Genomic DNA, 22,282 nt, shown 5'->3' with positions numbered 1-22,282 from the left:
TTGTCGTACTTCAGCAATGAAGCCTGACCGACACTGACGCCTCCAATTTATGTTACAAACGCTCAGCGTGACGTGTGAAGGATATACGAAGGAATAAAGGTTACGGTTCCTGTCAACTGACAGGTTGGATCGATGGCTTGAGACAGACATTGCTTCTCCGATGTCTGAGCATAAGCAGCACCATTCTTCCTCATTAAGATGGCAACAGAGACAATGAGCGAGTAAGCTATTTGTAAAAAAACTGGCATTTAATCTGGCTGTAATTTGTAATATACTGTTAAAGTAGGAGGGCCGATTGGTTTTGTTTTTGAGGATATTTTAGCAGTTAGGTGGTCCGTGAGTTTTCTTTTTATTGGGTAAGTGGTCCTTTGCCTGAAAAAAGTTTGAAAAACACCTGCCTCAGTACATCCATGTTCCCTTCACTTGATCTATTCCTGAGAGACACAGAGAGAAAACGTGTTCCTGTGTTGAAATGTGTCTAAAATGCCGTCTGATGTCGGCAGCACAGATGGAGCACAGCTGGATCGCCTGTCAACTGCTCTGTAGTGTCGTTCAATGCCTTGGTTTTTTTGTATTTGCACAGATAATGTGATGTGCTGTCCAAATAATATCAGAGACGCACCGTCACCACAGCCTGGGCTATTAGCTGTTGTTTTTTTTTTTATTATTGATGTGTCCTCCCACACGACAGAACAGAATGTGAAAGATTAGTCTCTGCACGCATCCACACATGCATGAAGAACATATTTCTATATACTATGTACGGTATACTATGTATCAGTCGGAGCACAGTTTGTTAGTGGACTTCACTGCTCAGATGGTGAATGCACATGAGCCATTTCTGCTGTTTATTTACATCTGCATGTACTGTGTGAATGTTCTGTCTGTGAAATCATTATTAAGAACCAAGGTTTTTGATTAAAATGTAATCTGTAATTTGTAGGTATAACTTCGTAGCCTACGTTTACACATCTCACGTAAAAAATAGAGGGATTTTAGCGCCACGTGTGAGTGAATAGAAACGATGCCGATAGACAATTAAATAGGGATGGTGGAAAAGAATCGGTACAGCAGAGTATTTTCCGTGGCGACACTGTATCGATACACAGACGCCAAGTATCTATCGTTTATTATACGTGTTGGTCAGTTTGTCTGACAATCCCATTTTGCAGCTGTAAAATTGAACTGAGACGAACAGACAGAGACATTTATCTTTTTAGATAAAACAGATGTTGACAAAGTTTCCTTTTGGGGACATCATCTGAAATTGGGTACAATTTGAAGTTGGAAAAAAGGTAATAAGTTGCAATATATCGCAGAATGTTGCAATATGTTTCAAATCGCAATAATATCGTACCGTGGTGATATCGTATCGTGAGGCCTCTGGTGATTCCCAACCCTAAAACTGAACCTGCCTGACTATAACATTATCAACGAGACGGAGACAAAGTGCCCTTAATTCCAGATTAGTTAGCTGTAAACATGCACTTCTGCCTTTTGATGCTTGTTTCGTATTATATTCGTGTTTAAGGATGATTTGTGTCTTGCCCTGCAGGCTCAGCCCTCTGCTGTATAACCTTTTGCTAAGTACAAAAATAAAAATTAATCATCCTGTGACTCAGCAGGTTAAAAAGCACACAAGGCATGTGGCAATCTATCATTTTGCAATCTATCATTTGCCCAACTGCTTATTTCCCAGTATGCCAAACGACTTCTTTAAAAACAATGATATATAAATGAAAGCAGTATTGCCAGTAAATGCCCTGATGCCACTAAATTGAGGCAGTTCATCACTCGACTGCAATGAGCGATTTTGAGAATCCAACATTCTTGGCCGCTGTGATACCTCGATGATCTCCAGCATCTCCACCCGCGTGATCTTGCCGTCTCCGTCCAGGTCGTACATGTTGAAGGCCCAGTTGAGCTTCTGCTCGAAGCTGCCTCGTGACGTGATGGACAGCGCGCAGATGAACTCTCTGAAGTCAATGGTGCCATCGCTGTTCTTGTCGAAGGTCCTGAAGGCGTGCTGGGCAAACTTGGACGCGTCGCCGTACGGGAAGAACTGGGATGGGAAAAAGAAAGGAGGAAGACAGTATAAACATAAGTTAAGTTGTTTGCCACGCTCATGTCAAGTTCCAAAGTTGGCTTGTTTTAGTATTCCCTCCAAAAATGAGGCATTGCGTATTTATTGCCGATAGATAGATAGATAGATAGGGGGATAGATAAGATAGGTAGGTAGGTAGGTAGGTAGATAGATAGATAGATAGATAGATAGATCGGTAGGTAGATAGATAGATAGATAGATAGATAGGTAGATAGATAGGTAGGTAGGTTGATAGATAGATAGGTAGATAGATAGATCGATAGGTAGATAGATAGATAGGTAGGTAGGTAGATAGATAGATAGATCGGTAGGTAGATAGATAGATAGATAGATAGGTAGATAGATAGATCGGTAGGTAGATAGATAGATAGGTAGGTAGGTAGATAGATAGATAGATAGATAGATAGATAGATAGATAGATCGGTAGGTAGATAGATAGATAGATAGATAGATAGATAGATAGATAGATCGGTAGGTAGATAGATAGATAGATAGATAGATAGATAGATAGATAGATCGGTAGGTAGATAGATAGATAGATAGATCGGTAGGTAGATAGATAGATAGATAGATCGGTAGGTAGATAGATAGATAGGTAGATAGATAGATCGGTAGGTAGATAGATAGATAGATAGATAGATAGATAGATAGATAGATAGATAGATCGGTAGATAGGTAGGTAGGTATAGGTAGATAGATAGATAGATGGATAGATAGATCGGTAGGTAGGTAGATAGGTAGGTAGGTAGGTAGATAGGTAGATAGATAGATAGATGGGGAGATAGATAGATAGATAGATATAGATAGATAGATAGGTAGATAGATAGATAGATGGGGAGATAGATAGATAGATAGATATAGATAGATAGATAGGTAGATAGATAGATAGGTAGATAGATAGATAGGTAGATAGATAGGTAGGTAGATAGATAGGTAGATAGATAGATAGGTAGGTAAATAAAAAAAATATATAGAAAAAATATATTGTTGGCCCTTTTGCACATGTAAAAGGATGTTGCAAAAATAGATTGTTCTCGACCTTAATCTGTTTTTGTGCGATCAAAGTCTACACCCCTACGACTCTACTGTATATCATTAATTTAAATACTGTGGATCAGCTCTGACCTCAGCATCGGCTCAAACTTAAAGCCCCTCTGCATGCAGGCAGTCCAAGCCATCCCTGTAATCGCTGCATGTACACAGGGTCAAAGGCTAATGCTGTAACTATGTGGACGACCACCGAGCCCCTGCTTTAGCTCCTCAGCTACTGCACACCGTGAGCCCTGTGGGTGGCCGCAAAAAGCCGAGTGATTCATTAGTTATAACCTTCCACTTGACCTCTTTGGTAAAAACTCTTAGCCGATGGGTAATCTAAGCTGAGCGAGGCTGCTCTCTGAGGACCTGTGGTTTGCAGTAACAGCTTTTATCAGGGAACTGGAACAAACTGGGAGAGATATTCTGTTCTGTTTTATCATTTAAAGGGAATGTCTTGTAGTTTATTGTGTGCAGTTTTGTTGCTGATCTCACAAAAACTCACGGTTGCATGTATATTAGTCTATATCAACGACGTTTCATTTCCGGGATCACTCCGGTGCCGCCGGAAATTCCGCCGGATGTCCCTCATTTCGGCCGCATGTCTGTCACCTTCCTTTTTCTTTCTGTTGGAATTCTAAACTCCGGTGGATTTATGAGGACTATGGTTAACTGCTCCTCAGATCTCTGCAGGGTAAATCCAGACAGCTAGCTAGTTTTCTGTTGCACGCCTAAAACAACTTTTGAACGTACGTGTTCCACCAAAACAAGTTCCTTCCCGAGGCTATTTTGCAGAGGCACCGTTGCTCTGTCCGGCGTTTAGTGCCGCCCATGACGATTGTGATTGGTTTAAAGGCATACTATGTAACTTTTCCCTCTTCCGTCCCCCTACAGGTTGTCTCATTGGAACTACAGCTTGCGCGGCTGTAATTCTAATGAGACAACCTGTAGAGAGACCGAAGAGGGAAAAGTTACATAGTATGCCTTTAAAGAAATGCCAATAAACCAGAGCAGGTTTTTCTCCCATCCCGGAATGCTGTGTGGACTAGCCAGACCCTCCTCCACAGCGCTGTAGACTTACATCTATATAAACTATAAATTCAACATCTTTTATGTAAGACAGAAGGAAGAGGAGTCACTGAAAAAAGAGAGACGCTCTTGAACTTTGTGTTACCTCATATTCAGTGAATGCTGCAAGCATTAGTGTAGAAAGTCAAGGTGAATCAGCTCAGTTGATTATTTCATCTGCCAGCAAATGTCAACAGATCTTTTTATTAAAAGCCCTGTCAAAGACCTTCAGTTGTCAAAACATGTTGGCTTTTTTGTACCTCCGCCAAGGAGATTATGTTTTCGGTTCAGTTTGTTGTCTGTCTGTCAGCGGGATAACGGAAATTCTACTGGCACCATTTTCATGAGACTTGGTGGAAGGGTGTAGCATGAGCCGAGGGTTAACCCCTCACATTTTGGAGTGGATCCGAGTCACGGGACTGAAACACAAATTATATTTCACTTCCGTTAACATTGGGAGATAGGGCGTTTGTGCAGTTGTGCAGTGAGCCGTTCCTGGGACATGGTTGACCTCAGGTATGACTTGATCAACTTTAGTTTTGAAAAGCTCCTCTCTGATTGAGCCACAGTGACTGACAGAGTAAGTGCAATCCTGAGAGCAGTCCAAAAGTTGGGGTAGATCTCCGACAGATCCTTATCATGCATAAAAGTGATAAGTTCAAGGAGGCTCCTGGATGCATGCTTTAAACTCCACTGCTTGCAGTTTCACGCGGCGAGCAATCAGAGGCACGTGTCCTTTTGTTTCAGGCGCTACGAGACTGTTCTCCACCGTGTCCCTGTCCGTGTGCGCAGCAGACTCGTCTCGTCATACAAGCGAAGAAAAAATATGAGGACGCTGCCCGAACCTCGCTTAAGAGTAACCGCCCCGACACGCACAAACTGTCTGGAAGTCGACGGGTGGGGGGGGGGGGGGCCGAAGCCATAAATCCTAATGGGAGAGGAGAGGGTGCAGTTGATGGGAGAGAAAAAAAGAGAAAGAAGGTAGAGAAAATAAGAGGAGGAGGATAGATAGATAGATAGATAAAATAAATAAATTGGGAAATTACTCTGTTGCAAGCAGCAAGTTACAAGGATATACACACATAGAGAAAATACAAGATAATATATTCAAAATAATAAATAAGATAAAAACAAAAATAAAGTAGCAAAGTTAAAATGCCAGAACAAGAGGGCATGAATAAGACAGGGTTTGACAGTTTCAGAGTCAGTTCGAGTTGCAAAACAGCGGCTCTGCAATAAGGTCCCACCCTTGTCAATTCTGCTGCAGTAGCAAACCGATCAGACTGCCATGAGGAGTTGACAGACAGAAGAGGAAGGGGAGAGAGACAGAGAGAGAGAGAGGAAACGAGCAAAGAGATGAGGAGGGACAGAAGAGTGAAAAGTAAAATGAGTGTGACAGAGAAAGTGTTGGAGGGAGCGTGACAGCGATAGAGCTCGCCAACCCCCCCCCCCGATCCAGGTCCCTATCTGGCCTTCTGCTCAGGAGGAGCCAGACTAATGTGAGGCAGGAAGCCCCCCTCGGGACAGGGGGAGATGGCGTGAGGCTGCCAGGATTGAACAGGACGGCGCCTGTCGCTCTCTGCACAAATGCGACGTGGCTTTCTCTCCTCCTAATCCCCCCCCCCCACCCCCCACCCCTCCGTATGGCCCTGCCTCAGCTCATCTACCCAGGGCCGGGAGGAACAGGAGGAGGCACGTGGACAGACGGACGCAACGACGTGGTAAAGAAAAAGTTGAGGGAGTGGGGGGGGGGCGAAAAAGGTGTCAGGGAAGTGATGCAGGAGAGATGTTGACAACGGGAGGGAGGGGGAGAGAAAGCCACTGCGGCTCCTCGACAATCTGGCAAGTTATGAAACACTTTGTTATGTAAAAGCGGAGGGAAGGAAAAAAATGGGACACGGAGATGATGAGACTGTGAGATTCCTTCGTCTGAGTTTCTTTGGTTCATCTTATACAGTATGTCTCGGTCACATGTAAAAGCACTGTCAGACGTCCGATAAATAGGAGTACGAAGAAATTACCACACAATTACCATCCCGACCCAAAAGAGCCGGTCTGCACTCGAAGCGACTGTTTCCTTGCCTTTACAGCTACGAATATTATGCTGTTAACATTTCCATTAACTCTTATTTCTGTCCTGATTTGGCTCCCATTTGCCGTTATGGCTGTTTGATATGGCTGTTTGGAGTCGGCCATCAAAGGACAGGCTGAGTGCCAGACTGTTTCTGTCCACTCGGGGAAGAGCAAGGCAGACAGGCACAGCTGGCTTAATAAAGGCTAATGTCACAGTGTGTGTGTGTGTGTGTCAATGAGTGTGTGGCGAGGCCTATTCTGTCAAACAGATGCCCAACACCCGACCTCCACACACACACACACACACACACACACACACACACACACACACACACACACACACACACACACACACACACACACACACACACACACACACACACACACACACACACACACACACACACACACGACCCAAAACATGCTGCTGTTAAATGGAACATTAAAGCCTTCATAATCAGACTGCAAGCTGGCACTGGTGCTGATCCAAAAACTAAAGGAGGGAAAGCCAGAGAGAGGGGGGGGGGGGAGAAAAAGGGAAGAAGAAGAGTGGATAAAAAAACAGGAAGTGGGAGGAAAGAGTGAGAGAAATAGCGTGAAATAGAAAGTCACACTTAAATGAAGGCCATTTCACACTACAGAGCAGTGACTGACTGCAAAGATCATGGAACAGATGAATAATAAGGCTCCAAAACACTGCGAAAACAGCACAAAGTGGTGATTCAAGCGCAATCCTCAAACGAGAAGCTCATCGGTAACTAGAGACACATGACTTTGGTGCGAAAATAACTTCAGAGTTAGGTAACAGCAATGTTGGATCCAGATTTGTGTTAAGTTGCCCCGCCGGCGCTGACAGCTCTTCAGATAACAGCTAAGCTGGACAGACATCTTGGAGCTTAAAAGCTTCCAGTGATGAAGTCGCAAGGGTCAGGATTGGAATGCGATGAAGATTTGTTTATTATATGCACATTCTGTTGCAGTTTAGGGAGCTGCAGATTGCATGTAACTGGATCACTGTATCTACTGTATGTACTAAATAAAAAAATAAAAAAAGCTAAATATAAGCCGTTGAAAGTGTAACTGATCTGAGGCCGCCTACAGTTAGCAGTGTTGGGATCTTTTCTGGCTCTGGGGAGCACCCTGATTGAGTTTTAGTGCATCTCCCCTGCTGTCATAAAGCAATATGAATCAGATTTATATACTCTCTGGACCATTAACTAACATTTACTTTCACTCATTTCATCTGTTGATTGTTTTATCAGTTTATTCATTTGCTGTTTAGTGATATATAGTCTCGCTTTGCCAGACCAGTCACACGCTGTGGAGAGGAGGAGGGGCTGGCTGGTCCACATAGCATTCCGGGATGGGAGAAAAACGTGCTCTGGTTTATTGGCATTCCTTTAAACCAATCACAATCGTCATGGGTGGCGCTAAGCTCTGCACGGAGCCGCTGTAAAATAGTCGTGCGAGAGAAAACTCAGATTGGACAGATAGTCTAGCTAGCTGTCTGGATTTACCCTGCAGAGATCTGAGGAGCAGTTAACCATAGTCCTCACAAAAGCAAGCGGAAGGAAACGGACATCGGCGAAAATACATGCGTCCGGCGGAAGTGGAACGTCAAGGATATAGACCAAGTTATATATTAAGTCCTGAGAAAGACTGCAAGATACAGTAGAAAGCTCTAGAAAAAGCTAGTAAGTTGACCTTGAGTTAGATTTTATGTCAAAGATCAACTTTGAACTTTCACACTAAACTCCAAAGTGAGACAAAAACAAGCTAACCATAGTTTTGGGGGTCATCATTTTAAAGCTGTAATCAACAAATGCTACATCACAATATTACGTTACGTTTTGAAAGAAATAATCCTTTTCGATTCGGCAATATCTGTGGTAAGGACAACTGTGTTTTGAAAATATAGCGTGTATTTACAACTGGTGGCAGTGAATACGTCTTGAGTGGCTACTTTTTCAGAAATGCAACAGAAGAAGAGCAACTTCTGTTCTGTTGACATAGCAGCCACGTGTCTACCATTGGCCGCTCTGTGTAACTACACCACTGTCTATTAAAAGTTTTATTTTGAATGTTTTTACAGCAAGTATTACTATTGCTGTTGTGTATGCCTTGATGCTAGCGATCAAAATGCATGTTTACTGTAAAGATGATCACTTCTTCTTACTAAGCAAATGTCAAAGACTCTTTTTATTAGAAGGAGCAAGACAGGCTACTTTGTGGTAGCCTTGCTATCTTAGCTTTACTTAAAGGTATAATATGTAAACACAGCGTTTAAAGTTGGGAGAGAGAGAGAGAGAGGGAGGGAGAGAGGGAGACACAGAGCAGCAACTGTTGAGCGAGCTAGAGAGTAAATGAAGAGAGGGAGCAGCGAACAAAGCAGTGAATTAGTAATAAAATATTATTTTCCAATTGTTTCACGGCTGTTACCTTCTAAAGCACAAATAAACACACCCACACCTCTGCAGGACGTGTGTGTGTGTGTGTGTGTGTGTGTCGGTTAAACGTGTGCATTGGTGCATAAGTGATGACTGAGAGGGATTATTATTGTCTATACATTGTGTGTTTGTGTGTTTGTGTGTGTGTGTGTGTGTGTGTGTATGTGTGTGTGTCGGTTATACGTGTGCATTGGTGCATAAGTGCTGACTGAGAGGGATTATTTTTGTCTATACATTGCATCCTGTATATTATACTTTTACATTTATATTTTAAGCAGCTAATCTTGTTTATCAACACACAAAATTGTTTTTATCATGTTTGTAGAAAGTTGTATAAAAAAAACATGAAATGGTACTACTGAACATTTGATGTGAATGCTGTCTTCTACATCATTTCCTGTAAATCCCTTGTGCGTGGGGCACACAATTCTGTTACCACATGGGATCAGCGGACTGCCGGTAACGTGAAAACCCCTATACAGAGAGGCAATTGTAAAATGAAAATACATTTAGTGGTTATTGCTGAAAAAATGGCATGCATAAATAGTATAAAATAGTATAACAAATGGGGTTTGAGGTCCTGTTTTATAACTTATAACAAAAGGTTTGATCCACTGATTCTATCTTGATTAAATACTATAATGAATCTTCTCCGTTTATGCCTGCTCTAATTAATCACACCTGACAAAGCCAATAGACAGGAAAACTGACAAGCTACAGACGTGCCAAAACAGGCCTCTCATTGTCCACCTATCTCCCAAAAGATGACCCAATGGCTCATTCATGCACTCACTCTCCTATAATGCCTGACCTGGACCGCTGCCATGCTCTGTGGCGTGTACCTCTACTTTCCACTGATAGTGTCTGATTCCAAATCTATCTCTTCCTGCTGCTACCATAGTCCAGAGACACATGCTAGAACATGACACACACACACACACACACACACGCACACGCACGCACGCACACACACACACACACACACACACACACACACACACACACACACACACACACACACACACACACACACACACACACACACACACACTCACACTCACTTACTCACTCACTTACTCATATACACACTTTTGAGAGCCTCAGAGCCTCAGAGCTCATTTGTACTCAGGATCCCTCTTGCTAAACAATATGGATGGCTCAATATCATTTCCCCCCCTGGATAAATGTTATCATTACCTGCAGTAGTGCCAAAAGAGAAAAACTAATACCTCACTGTAACTGCTCAGAGATGACTGAACAGACTCAAGCTGATCATCAAAGAATGGAATAAAAAAGAATAACAGACATCTGAGCTGTACAGCTAATAAACATTTATGGTCTAAAGCCTATTAATATTCCCACTCATGAAGCACACAAGGTCACCTCCTCCTCCTCGTTGCAGGTCCTACAGGACACTCTGCACGCCTCTAATGTTATCAACAGCATGTGACAGCTTTGCCATTAACTATTCATCTTCCCAGCATGCAAGCACAGGTTTTAGTGGTCAGACTGTTGATGGTCATTGCCGATTCTGTTTTGATGTGCCAAACAAGCGATTATTGGTCGGGCTGTTGAGCTAAAGCTATGCTAGCGGCGGCTGTCACTTGTTGCCAAAGCAACTCCAAACATCCTGGGCTCAAGCTGGTCTCAAGTCAGAGAAACTGAACATGCTGGTGTCACCTCGTTGGCCAAAACGTTACACTATCTGGGTCACATAACCGTGATATCACCAAAAGATGTATCCTGGTATTCATTCAAAACTTTAATCTGTTTTAAAAAAGTAATACATATATTTTTTGGGTCATTTTTAGACATGACATGAAGACATGAAAGGGGAGAGAGGGGGGGGATGACATACAGCAAAGGGCCGCAGTTCAGAGTCGAACCCGCGGCCGCTGTGTCGAGGAGTAAACCTCTATATATGTGCGCCTGGCTGCTCTACCAACTGAACTAACCCGGCCACAGACAGTTATATTGTTAATCACAATTATTTCTGAGACAATTCATTGCACGGCAACATTTGGAATTGTTACAGCTCTACTCAAAAAATTAGGCTTTCGCTTTGACTTGTTTCTTGAAGATTTCCCGTCTTTCCACTGTGGCAACCAGAGGGCTGTGTAAATAATGCCTTATGTTTCATGCATCTCTTTGCTAACATTGTCACATGCAGTTTGGAGCCTGTTTGGAGATACACACTAGCAGGACCTTGGCGTGACAGCGCTGGCTGTCGCTGCATATGGCTGTTTACATTGCTTCATCAAAGCATCACTTAGATGCTACTTCACTGAGCAGAACGTAACAGCTTGAGAGAGACAGAGAGAGAAAATACAAGCATAATCCATGGCTGGGGTATTTACAGTGTGTGTGTGTGTGTGTGTGTCTGCGTGAGAGAGACGGAGCCTGCATGTGCTCTTACATAAACCCTCAGTGACATGCCAAGCAGCAACAGAAACTTAACTTAGTAACTGCTACTGCTTCCAAGCCTCCAGGGTAGGGCTGGGCAATATATCAATATTAGATCGATATTCATGATACAAGATTAGATACCGTCTTAGATTTTGGATATCATTATATCCTAATATGACACAAGTGTTGTCTTTTCCTGGTTTTAAAGGCTGCATTACAGTAAAGTGATGTAATTATCTGAATTTACCAGACTGTTCTAGCTGTTCTATTATTTGCCTTTACCCACTTAGTCATTATAGCCACATTACTGATGATTATTTGTCAAAAATATCATTGTGTAAACATTTTGTGAAAGCACCAATAGTCAACCCTACAATATCGAGGTGTTGGTCCAAAATATCGTCATATTTGATTTTCTCCATATCGGCCAGCTCTACTCCAGGGTCTGCACAATTAGAAAACACACACGCACAGACACACACGCACACACACACACACACACACACACACACACACACACACACACACACACACACACACACACGTTCTCTCAATCTCCTCTGCACTGTAAAATGCATTTTTAATCATCCCCATTGTTATTCTCAGGTGGGTGTCTGCTGTGATATCTGTGTCACCAAAGGTAAACAAGTTAGCAGTATTTTATCCCTGAGAATATTTCTAACAACAACCGCTAATTGTTCTAAACTTATTACAGCAGATCATTTTTTAATTTTTGCAAAGGAGTAATGGAACAGTCGGGAGCAGCCAAGCGACAGGCTCTACATATCCAACTTCTCAGCAAAGTAACCAACTTAAGAGTCCTGTTCCTTTAAGTTTGTTTGGCTGCACTTTAAACAGACACACCAGTTGCTATTCTGTTGTATTTCTGACAAAGTAGCTGCTCAAGAAGTACAGTATTTGCTGTAGTATTAAACCGCACTGTTACCACAGTAGCCCTGTGTGCACCAAATCAACCAGGAATATCTTAAAGAGTAACTTGACACTAAATCTACTTTTTGAGTTAGTAGCTTACATTTACAATCACTATTACACTATCAATTGATTCTAAACAGAACAACAGAAGTTATTTTCCTCTTTCCTAGACCCCAAATCTATGAAAAATCACGACATATCCCGGGACACTCCGCACCTCAACTACGACGCAATGTCACGTTGAATTTGTGGTGGGGGCGTGTTGAAGCTAAAACGGGATATGTTCAGTTGCTCATTGAATTCTCTTGGCGATATGTGGTTCCTATTACCTTAACTTAAGGCTACATTCACGCAAAGGTCAGCAGAATGGGAAGAACAGAAAACACACCCCTTATTCCGACTTGGGTGCGTTCACGCATTATTCCAAGGTGTTGACACCAGATAAATAGCCTAAATTAGCTACTTTTGTAGCAGTTTGATGCCAAGTGAAACCAGATAAAAACAAACCGTGTATATATTAATAAGTTTGCTGGATCGATTGGATTAGGGTTAATATTGGATGTTATTTTCATGTAACTGCCAGCGGCGATGCATTTTGCAGCCATTCTGCCAACAGTTTGTTGACATGTCTCTAGTTCTTTTCACCCAGTGGGAGATATCCCCTCCTTAAATTCCCAGTCTCCTTAACGTCTTTCCCCACTCGACTACTTCATTTGTAATTTGGTTTAAACAATATGATGTGAAAGTAGACTGTCGACTCAAAGATGCTACAATGAGACAGTGGCAGGCATCTGTCTCTCTGGCTACTGCGGTGCAATCAGACTGCATTAAAACACGTCTGACCTTTGTTTATGGTCAAGGTCTGCAAGATTGCTTTGGTTTGGAGAAATGAGACTTTGATTCAGTGAGACAACAGGCTTTTAAGAAGAGGGGCCACTTGATTAAAACATACACCACGAATGATAAGTACTGGTTATGTGTGTGTGTGTGTGTGTGTGTGTGTGTGTTTGACACATGCAAAGCATATAGTAGATCGACTAAAAGGATATTCAATCTGCTTTGGAAGGCTGACTGGAAATCCCTGCTGTCTACCATGACTGATTGTGTGCGGCTGATTCCTGGAGAGCACAAAATCATCATCATCATCATCATCATCATCATCATCATCATCATCATCATCATCATTCAGCTTGTCATTTAAGAGGAATTTGACCCTGATTTAAAATTGGTTACAAAACACCCATCTAGCAGCACTAACTCTGCATGAGGAGTGTAAATGACAGCACAACAGCAGATGGCACTATTGAGTGTGGAAACATATTCCATGCCTCAGGGGAAGGTGAGGAGAATAGTTATTGGCATTGAGGAAAGAATGACCAAAGGAGAAAAAGAGCAAGAAAAGGCTGCAATGAGAGGTAAATACATCAGACTACATACATAGCAGTATTCCTATCAATACCCCTGATCAGTAACTATCCATTATGGTGCTAAAACAGGCTAAAAAAAAACGGTTATTGTCAACCTTTAAAAAATGTCATATGTAGCGTATACCACCAGTGCCATTTTTCTGCCTTTTTCAATACCGACTCTGGTCTAAATCAGATACAGAAAAGCAGCCAAGCAGGGCAGGGGGCAGAGTGTGACTCACTGCTGGCTGCCAGGTTTGGCAGGTAGACCTGAGGGCTACCCTCTGCTTCTTGTGACGCAACTCAAAGCGAGCGAGACACAATAACAAAGAGAAAGGGAGGACTCGCTCGCTTTATCTTCACTTGCCAGTGGTGTGTCCAGAATGGCCGGCCGTCAAAGTGCTTGGCAAGATAAATCCACAGCAGCTTGTGCAGTTTGAAGCCACCTTTTTGAAAAGCTCATAATTGGCCCGCGAGCCTCTCCTGCTCAGCCGGGCCAAAAGACAGCGCCAGAGAGGAAGGGAGGAAGAAGAAAAGGGGAGAGCGAGATGTAGCGAGAGAATAACCAACAATAACAATCTCCTTGCCATTTCATAGATGTTGACAGTATGGTTCATTATTTACATTCTACATGGCTCATCAAACCTTCTTGTCTTTTCTTCCTCAAGCATAAACTCATCATTCATGGCAGCTCAATCATGTCTGACTTTCTGCGTGTGTATGAAAAAACTCGTCTGAATGTGCATGCAAATAATGTGCTTGTACTCCCTGCTGAATATTTCCATCTGACTTAGAGAGAGCTAAGTCACAGAACACCCACAATATGTCTGAATAGTGTATGTCATCTCTTTCACATTTAATTCCATTTTATTATTAACAAGGATCTAAATTCAATGTGCATTTGTTCTAACCCTGAGGTGCGTGTAAATATAGATATATCTGTATTTTGACACAAGGACTTGAAGGTCTGACTGCTGTGAGTAATTAGCAATGTTCTGATGTTGTTGTGCAGTGTATTGTGTTCCATTAAGATGAACAGTGTCGACCTTTCTATTTCCCATTCTCTCTATCCACTTCTCACAGGTATCTGCTCAATTTCTCTTTTCCCATAACCCCTCTATCTCTTTCACTTTAGAGTTCCCATATGGGGATAAGGTCAAGTCAAATGCTTTTTCATGAAGGAAAATGAGTCCCATCTATCTCCTTGAACATCTTTAATGCTCAGTTGGTGATCCATTTAACAGTGAGAAACAACATAGGCTACGTTCAGACTGCAGGCAAATCTGATATGTTTCTCAAATCAGATCTTTAAGACAGTCCGCACTGCTATTTGCTAAGTGATCCTATCGGATTTGTGTGTCCAGACATTGTCAACCTATCAGCATGGGTTTCCATGGTAACGACGTAGCTATGCTGCTAATGCGGCTTTCCGACATGGAAGCATGAGCTAGCTAGCTAACTAACTTCATCCACACACTCTTGTTACAGCGCAGGATGAAAGCACATTGCTCTTGCCAGATGAGTATCAACGTTGTTCGGCTCATTTTCTGTGACGTTAATGCGAATTCCACTATCTAAACTAAACTAACTAAAATTAACTCACAAGATAGCACAATTGGAAAAATTGGTCATATTCTGCATGAAAACAGTTAAGGCCATAAGCTAAATTAAAGGGATACTTCAACCGATTTAGCATTAAGGTTTGTATCAGCAGAAACACGGTAGTATTTTTGAATGACCGTGCTTCCCTCCCTCATGTCCCCCTGAGAGGGGAGATCTCTGTATTTTGGGTCTGGAAAAATTTATACCGATGACGCAAAAATCGTCATTTTACGTCATCGGTATAAATTTTTCCAGGACTACAGCCAGTACTTCCGCATAGCCCATAGGGGGTTGGACATTGTTTTTTTATGGAGAATGCCGAGGTAAAAACGAGTGTCAGCCATCTTGAATCATCGCTTAGCTTCTCAGCAGAAACAGATTTATTCATCCCGAAGGAAATTTTAGAACAACAATTATGTGCATACAAACTACCGCACACATGTACCACCGGGATACATTGCTAGCCAGTAAGGGGACATCCTCAGCGGTGTGCGGAAAGCGTGACGAGGGTAGGAGTTCAATTCAATTCAATTCAATTTTATTTATAGTATCAAATCATAACAAGAGTTATCTCGAGACACTTTACAGATAGAGTAGGTCTAGACCACACTCTATAATTTGCAAAGCCCCAACAATTCCAATAGTTCCCCCAAGAGCAAGCATTAGCAGTGGCTATTGCGACAGTGGCGAGGAAAAACTCCCTTTTAGGAAGAAACCTCGGCAGACCCAGACTCTTGGTGGGCGGTGTCTGACTTCGAGCTAGGTGGAAGCTAACGCTAGCCAGCCACCTGTGCCAGGCTTCGCCTGCTACGGAGACCAGCACCTCAGCCTGCGGTGCCGCTAGCCGGAATACTTGACAGGCTTTGCCTGCTACGGAGACCAGCACATCAGCCTGCGGTGTCACTCCATGCCGTTAACCGGTAAAGGGGTATCTTCAGCGGTGAGACGTGGAGGATGTCCCTAGCTCATACTCCTAGCTCATACGCAGGAGTATGAGCTAGGTGGAAAGCTAACGCCAGCCGGCTACCTGTCCCATCAATCCTGCTTGCAAGTGTCTCTTTCGACAACAAACTGGACTACATCCAACTTCAACGAAACTCCCAACGCGAGTTCAGAGACTGCTGTGTTTTTGTTGTGGAAACATGGCTGAACAACAGTGCTGCTCTGTCACCGGGTAAGACTAGCTAGCTAGTGGAGGTGGGCTTTTTTAACACGGACTGTTGCAGAAATGGGGTGCTTGTATCCAACTAACTGCTAAACCGCTGGTGGAGTTTGTGACTGTTAGATGAAACCATTCTACATTCCACGCAAATGTACGGCTGTGTTTATACTCTGTTTTACAGCCTACCAAGTGGCGTGACGAAATTCAAACTGTAAATATACTCGAATTAAGCTGAAAATGAAGCTAACTAGCCGCTACCTGTACACATAGGGTTGGAGGGACAGTCACAGCTAACGAAACCCCTAATGTTCACAAAAAATCATTAAATTGAAATCGGACACAATTGTTAGCTTTATAAGACCTTGGGGTATATGTTATGTAAGTGGCGTGACGAAATTCAAACTGTAAATATACGAAAGTTATGCCGAAAATGAAGCTAACTAGCTGCTACCTGTACACATAGAATTGGAGGGACAGTCGCAGCTAACGAAACCCCTAATGTTAACAAAAAATCATTAAATTGAAATCGGACACAATTGTTAGCTTTATAAGACCTTGGGGTATATGTTATGTAAGTGGCGTGACGAAATTCAAACTGTAAATATACGAAAGTTATGCCGAAAATGAAGCTAACTAGCTGCACCTGTACACATAGAATTGGAGGGACAGTCGCAGCTAACGAAACCCCTAATGTTCACAAAAATTCATTAAATTGAAATCGGACACCATTGTTAGCTTTTTAAGACCTTGGGGTATATGTTTTGTAAGTGGCATGACAAAATTCAAACTGTAAATATACGAAAGTTATGCCGAAAGTGTAGCAACGATCTTTTCCAATAGGATTAAATGGGACACATAGCCTAGTTTGCAGCTCCGGAGCTCCGCGGAGCCCCGAGCCCCAGTAGTCCAGTAGCTGAAAAACAGTGACTTTCACTGGGTATGGAGGTTGCCACTTTCTCGTCAGACTGTGTGGAGCTCCTAAAGTCCGACACGTCTTAACAAATTTGCAATTATCCATCAATTTTCGTAAAACGGCCCATATTTGAGCTTTATATAGTTGATTTCTCGCTTAAAAAAGTATCAGAAGTGAATTTAATAACGAAATAGCCCGACAAACAATGTATAACTTTGCAGTGTCTGAAATATGAGACCTGCTGTCTCGTCTCCAATGTGTTAATACTAGTATGTGTTAGTTGAACTTTACGGAGCATATAATGTGTTTCGTATGTTGTTTTTATATAATGTCGTTTTTATATATTTGAATTGTGTAACCACTTGAGCCACGGTGAAACGTTTTTCGTGTCTATGGTTGAAATGACAATAAAACACAGTTGAATTGAGTTGACCGTCTCTGTCTGTCTGTAAACGGTAGGCGTGGCTTGGGAGTGTACTCAGAGCAGCGAAGCAAGTGCATTCTGGGATTTGGTGTCTTTCATCCACATGAGCCAAAAACACATTTCCTGGCTTTTCTCGGTGTAGAAGGCACCAATTTAATTTTTTTTTCACATTTATACTACATAAGTGACCCAATTTAAAGATATATTCAGCTTTCCAGCAGTGAAATATCCCTTTAATTCAATAAATTGGATTTACTGGTGCATTCAAAACAACTCCACTTGAACACAGCATACCTTAGTGAGGTAAGGTTTTTTTTTTTAAGATATATTTTAGGGCTTTTTCCTTTATTTAGAACAGCTGAAGATAGACAGGAAATGGGAGAGAGAGGGAGGATGACATACATACATACAGCAAAGGGCCTCGGGTTAGTCACAGTCACAACTTGCAGCCTTACCTATAACTATACATTAATTCTAAAATATTCATCACCACCAAAGTAAAAAACAACAATGATTTCAATGCAGTACATAATATTACCAACTGCTTCTGTTTTTTTGTGGTTGTGTTCAGATTTGCCTCTATAATCAAATGCTTTTGAACAACTGTATTTGGAAAAACAAGCTCCCTGTATAACCTTATTTGGGAATCTGGAAGCCATTATTATCTGACACACTGTACCCATGGGGAGTGGAATTCAAATGTTGCTGAGAGTTGCTTAGAGACCCTTTACATAACCACAAACGGATTTACACAACTTTACTAATGTGTTTATCTACTAATGGGTTTTAAGAAGTCCACCATTGTCCCTGTAACCAATATACCAAAGCACTCTGTATGACTACAGCCCAGAAGCACTTACCTTCACCATCATGAAGTGCTTTGAGCGTTTAGTCAAATGCTATGTTTACACGTGGCCGGCTATTTTCATAAACGGACATTTCACCCTCTCCGTTTTCAGAAATGACATTGTGCACACCTATATGCCGTCAAGAGCATGCCAAACCTGTAGGTGGCAGTATAACAGGAAGCTCAAGCCCACGTTAGCCAATCAGAATCCCGAAAACAGCAACGAATCACTTCCTCTTTCTCTTTTGAACAAAGATGGCGCCAGGCATCGCGTCGGCTGCCTAAACCTCAGTTTTTCTCAGTTTACATGCAAATGTGCAAACGAAATGCCACTCCACTCTGGCGTTAGTTTTTAGTAAGAATCGTTTTCAGAGGCGAATTCTACATTTGTGTGTAAACGAAGGGCACAAACGAAGGGAAATGCCTCCATTTTTCAAAATAACCATGTACGTGTAAACGGGGTAAAAATCTTCACCAGCTCCCTCCCTGACTCACTGGACCCACTACAATTTGCATACAGGCCTAATAGATCAACCGACGACGCCATCTCCCTCGCCCTCCCCCACCTAGACCAGAGGAACACGTATGTAAGAATACTGTTCACAGACTATAGTTCATCATTCAACACCATTGTGCCATTGTGGGCTGGGCGATAGGGAGAAAATCAGATGTCACGATATTCTTGACCAAATACCTCGATATCGATATTGCGGCAATATTGTAGGGTTGACAATTGGTGCTCTAACAAAATATCTTCACATTTAAATTTTAGATAAATAATCATCAGTAATGTGGACATAATGTCTAAGTGGGGAAAAGGCAAATATTAGAACAGCTAGAACAGTCTGGTAAAAGTGCATCACTTTACTGTAATGCAGCCTTTAAAACCAGTAAAAGACAACACTTATGTCATATCACGATATTACGATATCCAAAATCAAAGACAATATCTAGTCTCATATCACGATATCGATATATAAAATCGATATATTGCCTAGCCCTATATATAAATAAATGTATATATATATATATATATATATATATATATATATATATATATATATATACATGCACTAATATTACTGTCTTCAACGCGTTATATTACCTTATTTCACATTTTATTATATATACCTATATTTTAACTTACACTATTTTATGTCTTAGATTCTTATTTAGTTTTTTTTATTTGATCTCCTGTTTCATACAAATGTAATTAACATTGTTGGAGGGAGCCTCAGACCCAAGATTTTCAGTGATAACGATTGCTTCTATAATTGTTGTACATTTGATAATAAAAATAACTTGACACTTGAAACTTTAACTGTTCAAATCATACAGATGCTTGAAAAAAACAAGCCTTTGGCTCTAATTGCACTAATGGTTTCCGTTCCATAACTGTCCTGTTTTTCTGGCATTCAGTTTTGAGAATTGCTTCAATCTGTCAGGCTGTTAAGTCATTAAGTTATGCTGATTGAACAGCTGGGTCAGTGAGGATAAATGAAAAAAGAAGAAAGAACAAAGAACAAAATCTGTCTCTCTGCACTGACTTTCAGAATGTTAATAGGCAGACAAGTATTTTAATAAGTGGTCTATTGCTGTGACTTCAGTATTGTTAATATTGTGCACATCTGAAGATAACAGTGTCTAAACTTTTTCAGACTGTTTCACAGCTGTTTCTCTGAATGTGTCATAAATGTTGCTTGGCTTTGGCAAACAGGCCTGATGCTTAAACTCAAGAGAGCATATGAATGGGAAAGCTAATGAGACCGATTATGCTGAGAGAACTGAAACTTAACTTTACTTAGTAAATATTCAAGTATGAGGCTAGATCAGAATGGCAGAAGCACAGGGACAGAACAGTCAAAATGAAAGTGGACCCAGTGTTGAACCCTGAGGAACACCTTGATAGTGTAATTTGTTTTACATTTAACTACATTTTTTGGCAGGCTGGACAAGAAACTGCTCATAACTCCCTGTAAAACTATAGCTCATCCCAAACTCATTTTTACATTTCTGTTTCTGTAAAGAATAAACAAACACAATTTAATTTATGAATTAGTAATATTTAATCTCTAATATGTTTAGAGGTGCTGAGAGGTGTTTTTTTCTTTTTTACTTTGGAGAGAGCCAGGCTAATTTTTGACACCTGTTTTCACTCTTTATGCTAACTTAATCCAACTGTCTCCTGGCTGTAGATTCATATTTAGTGTACAGACATGAGAGTGGTTTTGATAGTCTCATCTGACTCTTTGCAAAAAAGTGAATAAGCATACAGTATTTTTTTTTAAATACAACAGGATATTAGATAGAGAGAAAGACACAGAGATAGGAAGCTAACAGACAAAGCAAAAGCTGGCAGCAACAAATGAGAATGAATACAAATGGCAAGACACAGAGAGACAAACCAAGAGAGCAAATATGAGACACGAGATAAGGAGAGCAGGAGAGAAAGAAAGGGAAAGCCAGGCTCCTAACCTAATATTGTTCTATTCAATGCACTATAAGCTGGGAAGAAGGCCACTCCATTGATTAACAATGCTATTCTATTTATAGAGTACTTTGACAAATACAAGATGATCTGACGTAACCTTGACCATATTTGAAAACAGAACAATGATTACGTCTGAAATCGCAAACCCTGCACTACATACTCAATATGTATACTATCGTTCAACGTACAATTGCATTGTGGAATACTTATGCCGGCGTAGAGTCCAGTGTTTGCATAATGTAATATTTAACTGGAAATAGTATGCAATTCACGTACTATTGGTTTCACACTAAGATTTTGGACATACTCAAAAATCTCACATAGCATGTTAGTATGGAATTTCGGACGCAACCAATATCTTGACCATCATTTTTTGTCATGATCTTTCTGTTAAAGGACAATTCCAGCGCAAAACGAACCTAGGGGTTAATAACAGATGTGTACCCACTCTGTTGTTCTCTGGGACATGTTTTCATGCTAATCAAATGTGTTTGTAGCTTGAAACAAGCTAGCGCGGACCGCTGATTAGCTTACAACGCTAGTATTCGGGGCACAGGGAAAGTAAAAACAAATTGCTATTTATACCACTAAAAAGGCTCAAAATATCACCACACTTCAACGGTAGCATAATGAGGGTCCCTAAATGTTAACTGAAGCATTGAGAACTTTGTAAGTGTACAGACAGTTGTGTTCTCGTATACAGGTGGCCGCCGTCTTGGGAGCTACTGTCTTTCTAAAGCTTGTTTCAAGCTACAAACACATTCGATTAGAATGAAAACATGTCCCAGAGAGCGATCGAGTGGGTACACATCTGTTATTAACCCCTAGGTTCGTTTTGCGCCGGAATTGTCCTTTAAGGGTCATTCTCACTACCACCCTAATGCACAGCAGGATTTAAACCTGCAACATGAGACTAATAGCTTTGTGGCCTGTTGCCTTTTATAATCGAACCATGATAACTGAATAATTCTTACAGAGGATGTGCTAATGGTTATACACAGCTCAATCTGAATATGATTTACCCCCAGAACAGGCCCTGTTATCTTATGTTGGGCACCTTAAGGCAGGGTATTTCCTGGAATTTTTGGTGCATTTATCAAATTGTCAGAAGTAACAGGTTAATGCATAGATTTCTGTCAAATAAGGTAACACAGAGTCATTTACTGACTTCACTAACTTTCTCTTCTCACACTGCAGCAGCAGCAGCAGTGACTTGCTCTAAGTTGCTGAATAACAATCCCTTAAAACAACTTCAAGGGATAACATTTTACTGGAATTATACCTGACAAATAAAATTGATTGTTTGAAGGTCCGAAGTGAGACATTGCCATTGTCAGAGACCATTATTATAAATGCAACCATCCATTTGTTTCC

At 41.4% G+C, this 22,282-nt stretch overlaps 1 protein-coding gene across 2 annotated transcripts in view; it reads right to left on the bottom strand.

Annotated features, from left to right (window-relative positions):
• The window catches only part of vsnl1a (visinin-like 1a), a 43,667-nt gene that overhangs the window by 3,558 nt on the left and 17,827 nt on the right, over positions 1–22,282 (bottom strand). For both annotated transcript variants that reach the window (XR_004104276.2, XM_031295441.2), the window contains exon 3: positions 1,847–2,062. Coding sequence is in view for 1 of the 2 variants with exons in the window: in XM_031295441.2 (XP_031151301.1) it covers positions 1,847–2,062 (216 nt within the window). In the remaining variant the exon portion in view is untranslated. The remainder of the gene's footprint in view (positions 1–1,846; positions 2,063–22,282) is intronic.

Source organism: Sander lucioperca, chromosome 9 (assembly GCF_008315115.2).
Source record: "Sander lucioperca isolate FBNREF2018 chromosome 9, SLUC_FBN_1.2, whole genome shotgun sequence".
In the NCBI taxonomy this organism is placed as follows: Eukaryota; Metazoa; Chordata; class Actinopteri; order Perciformes; family Percidae; genus Sander; species Sander lucioperca.
This window is presented reverse-complemented; position numbering and strand designations above follow the sequence as displayed.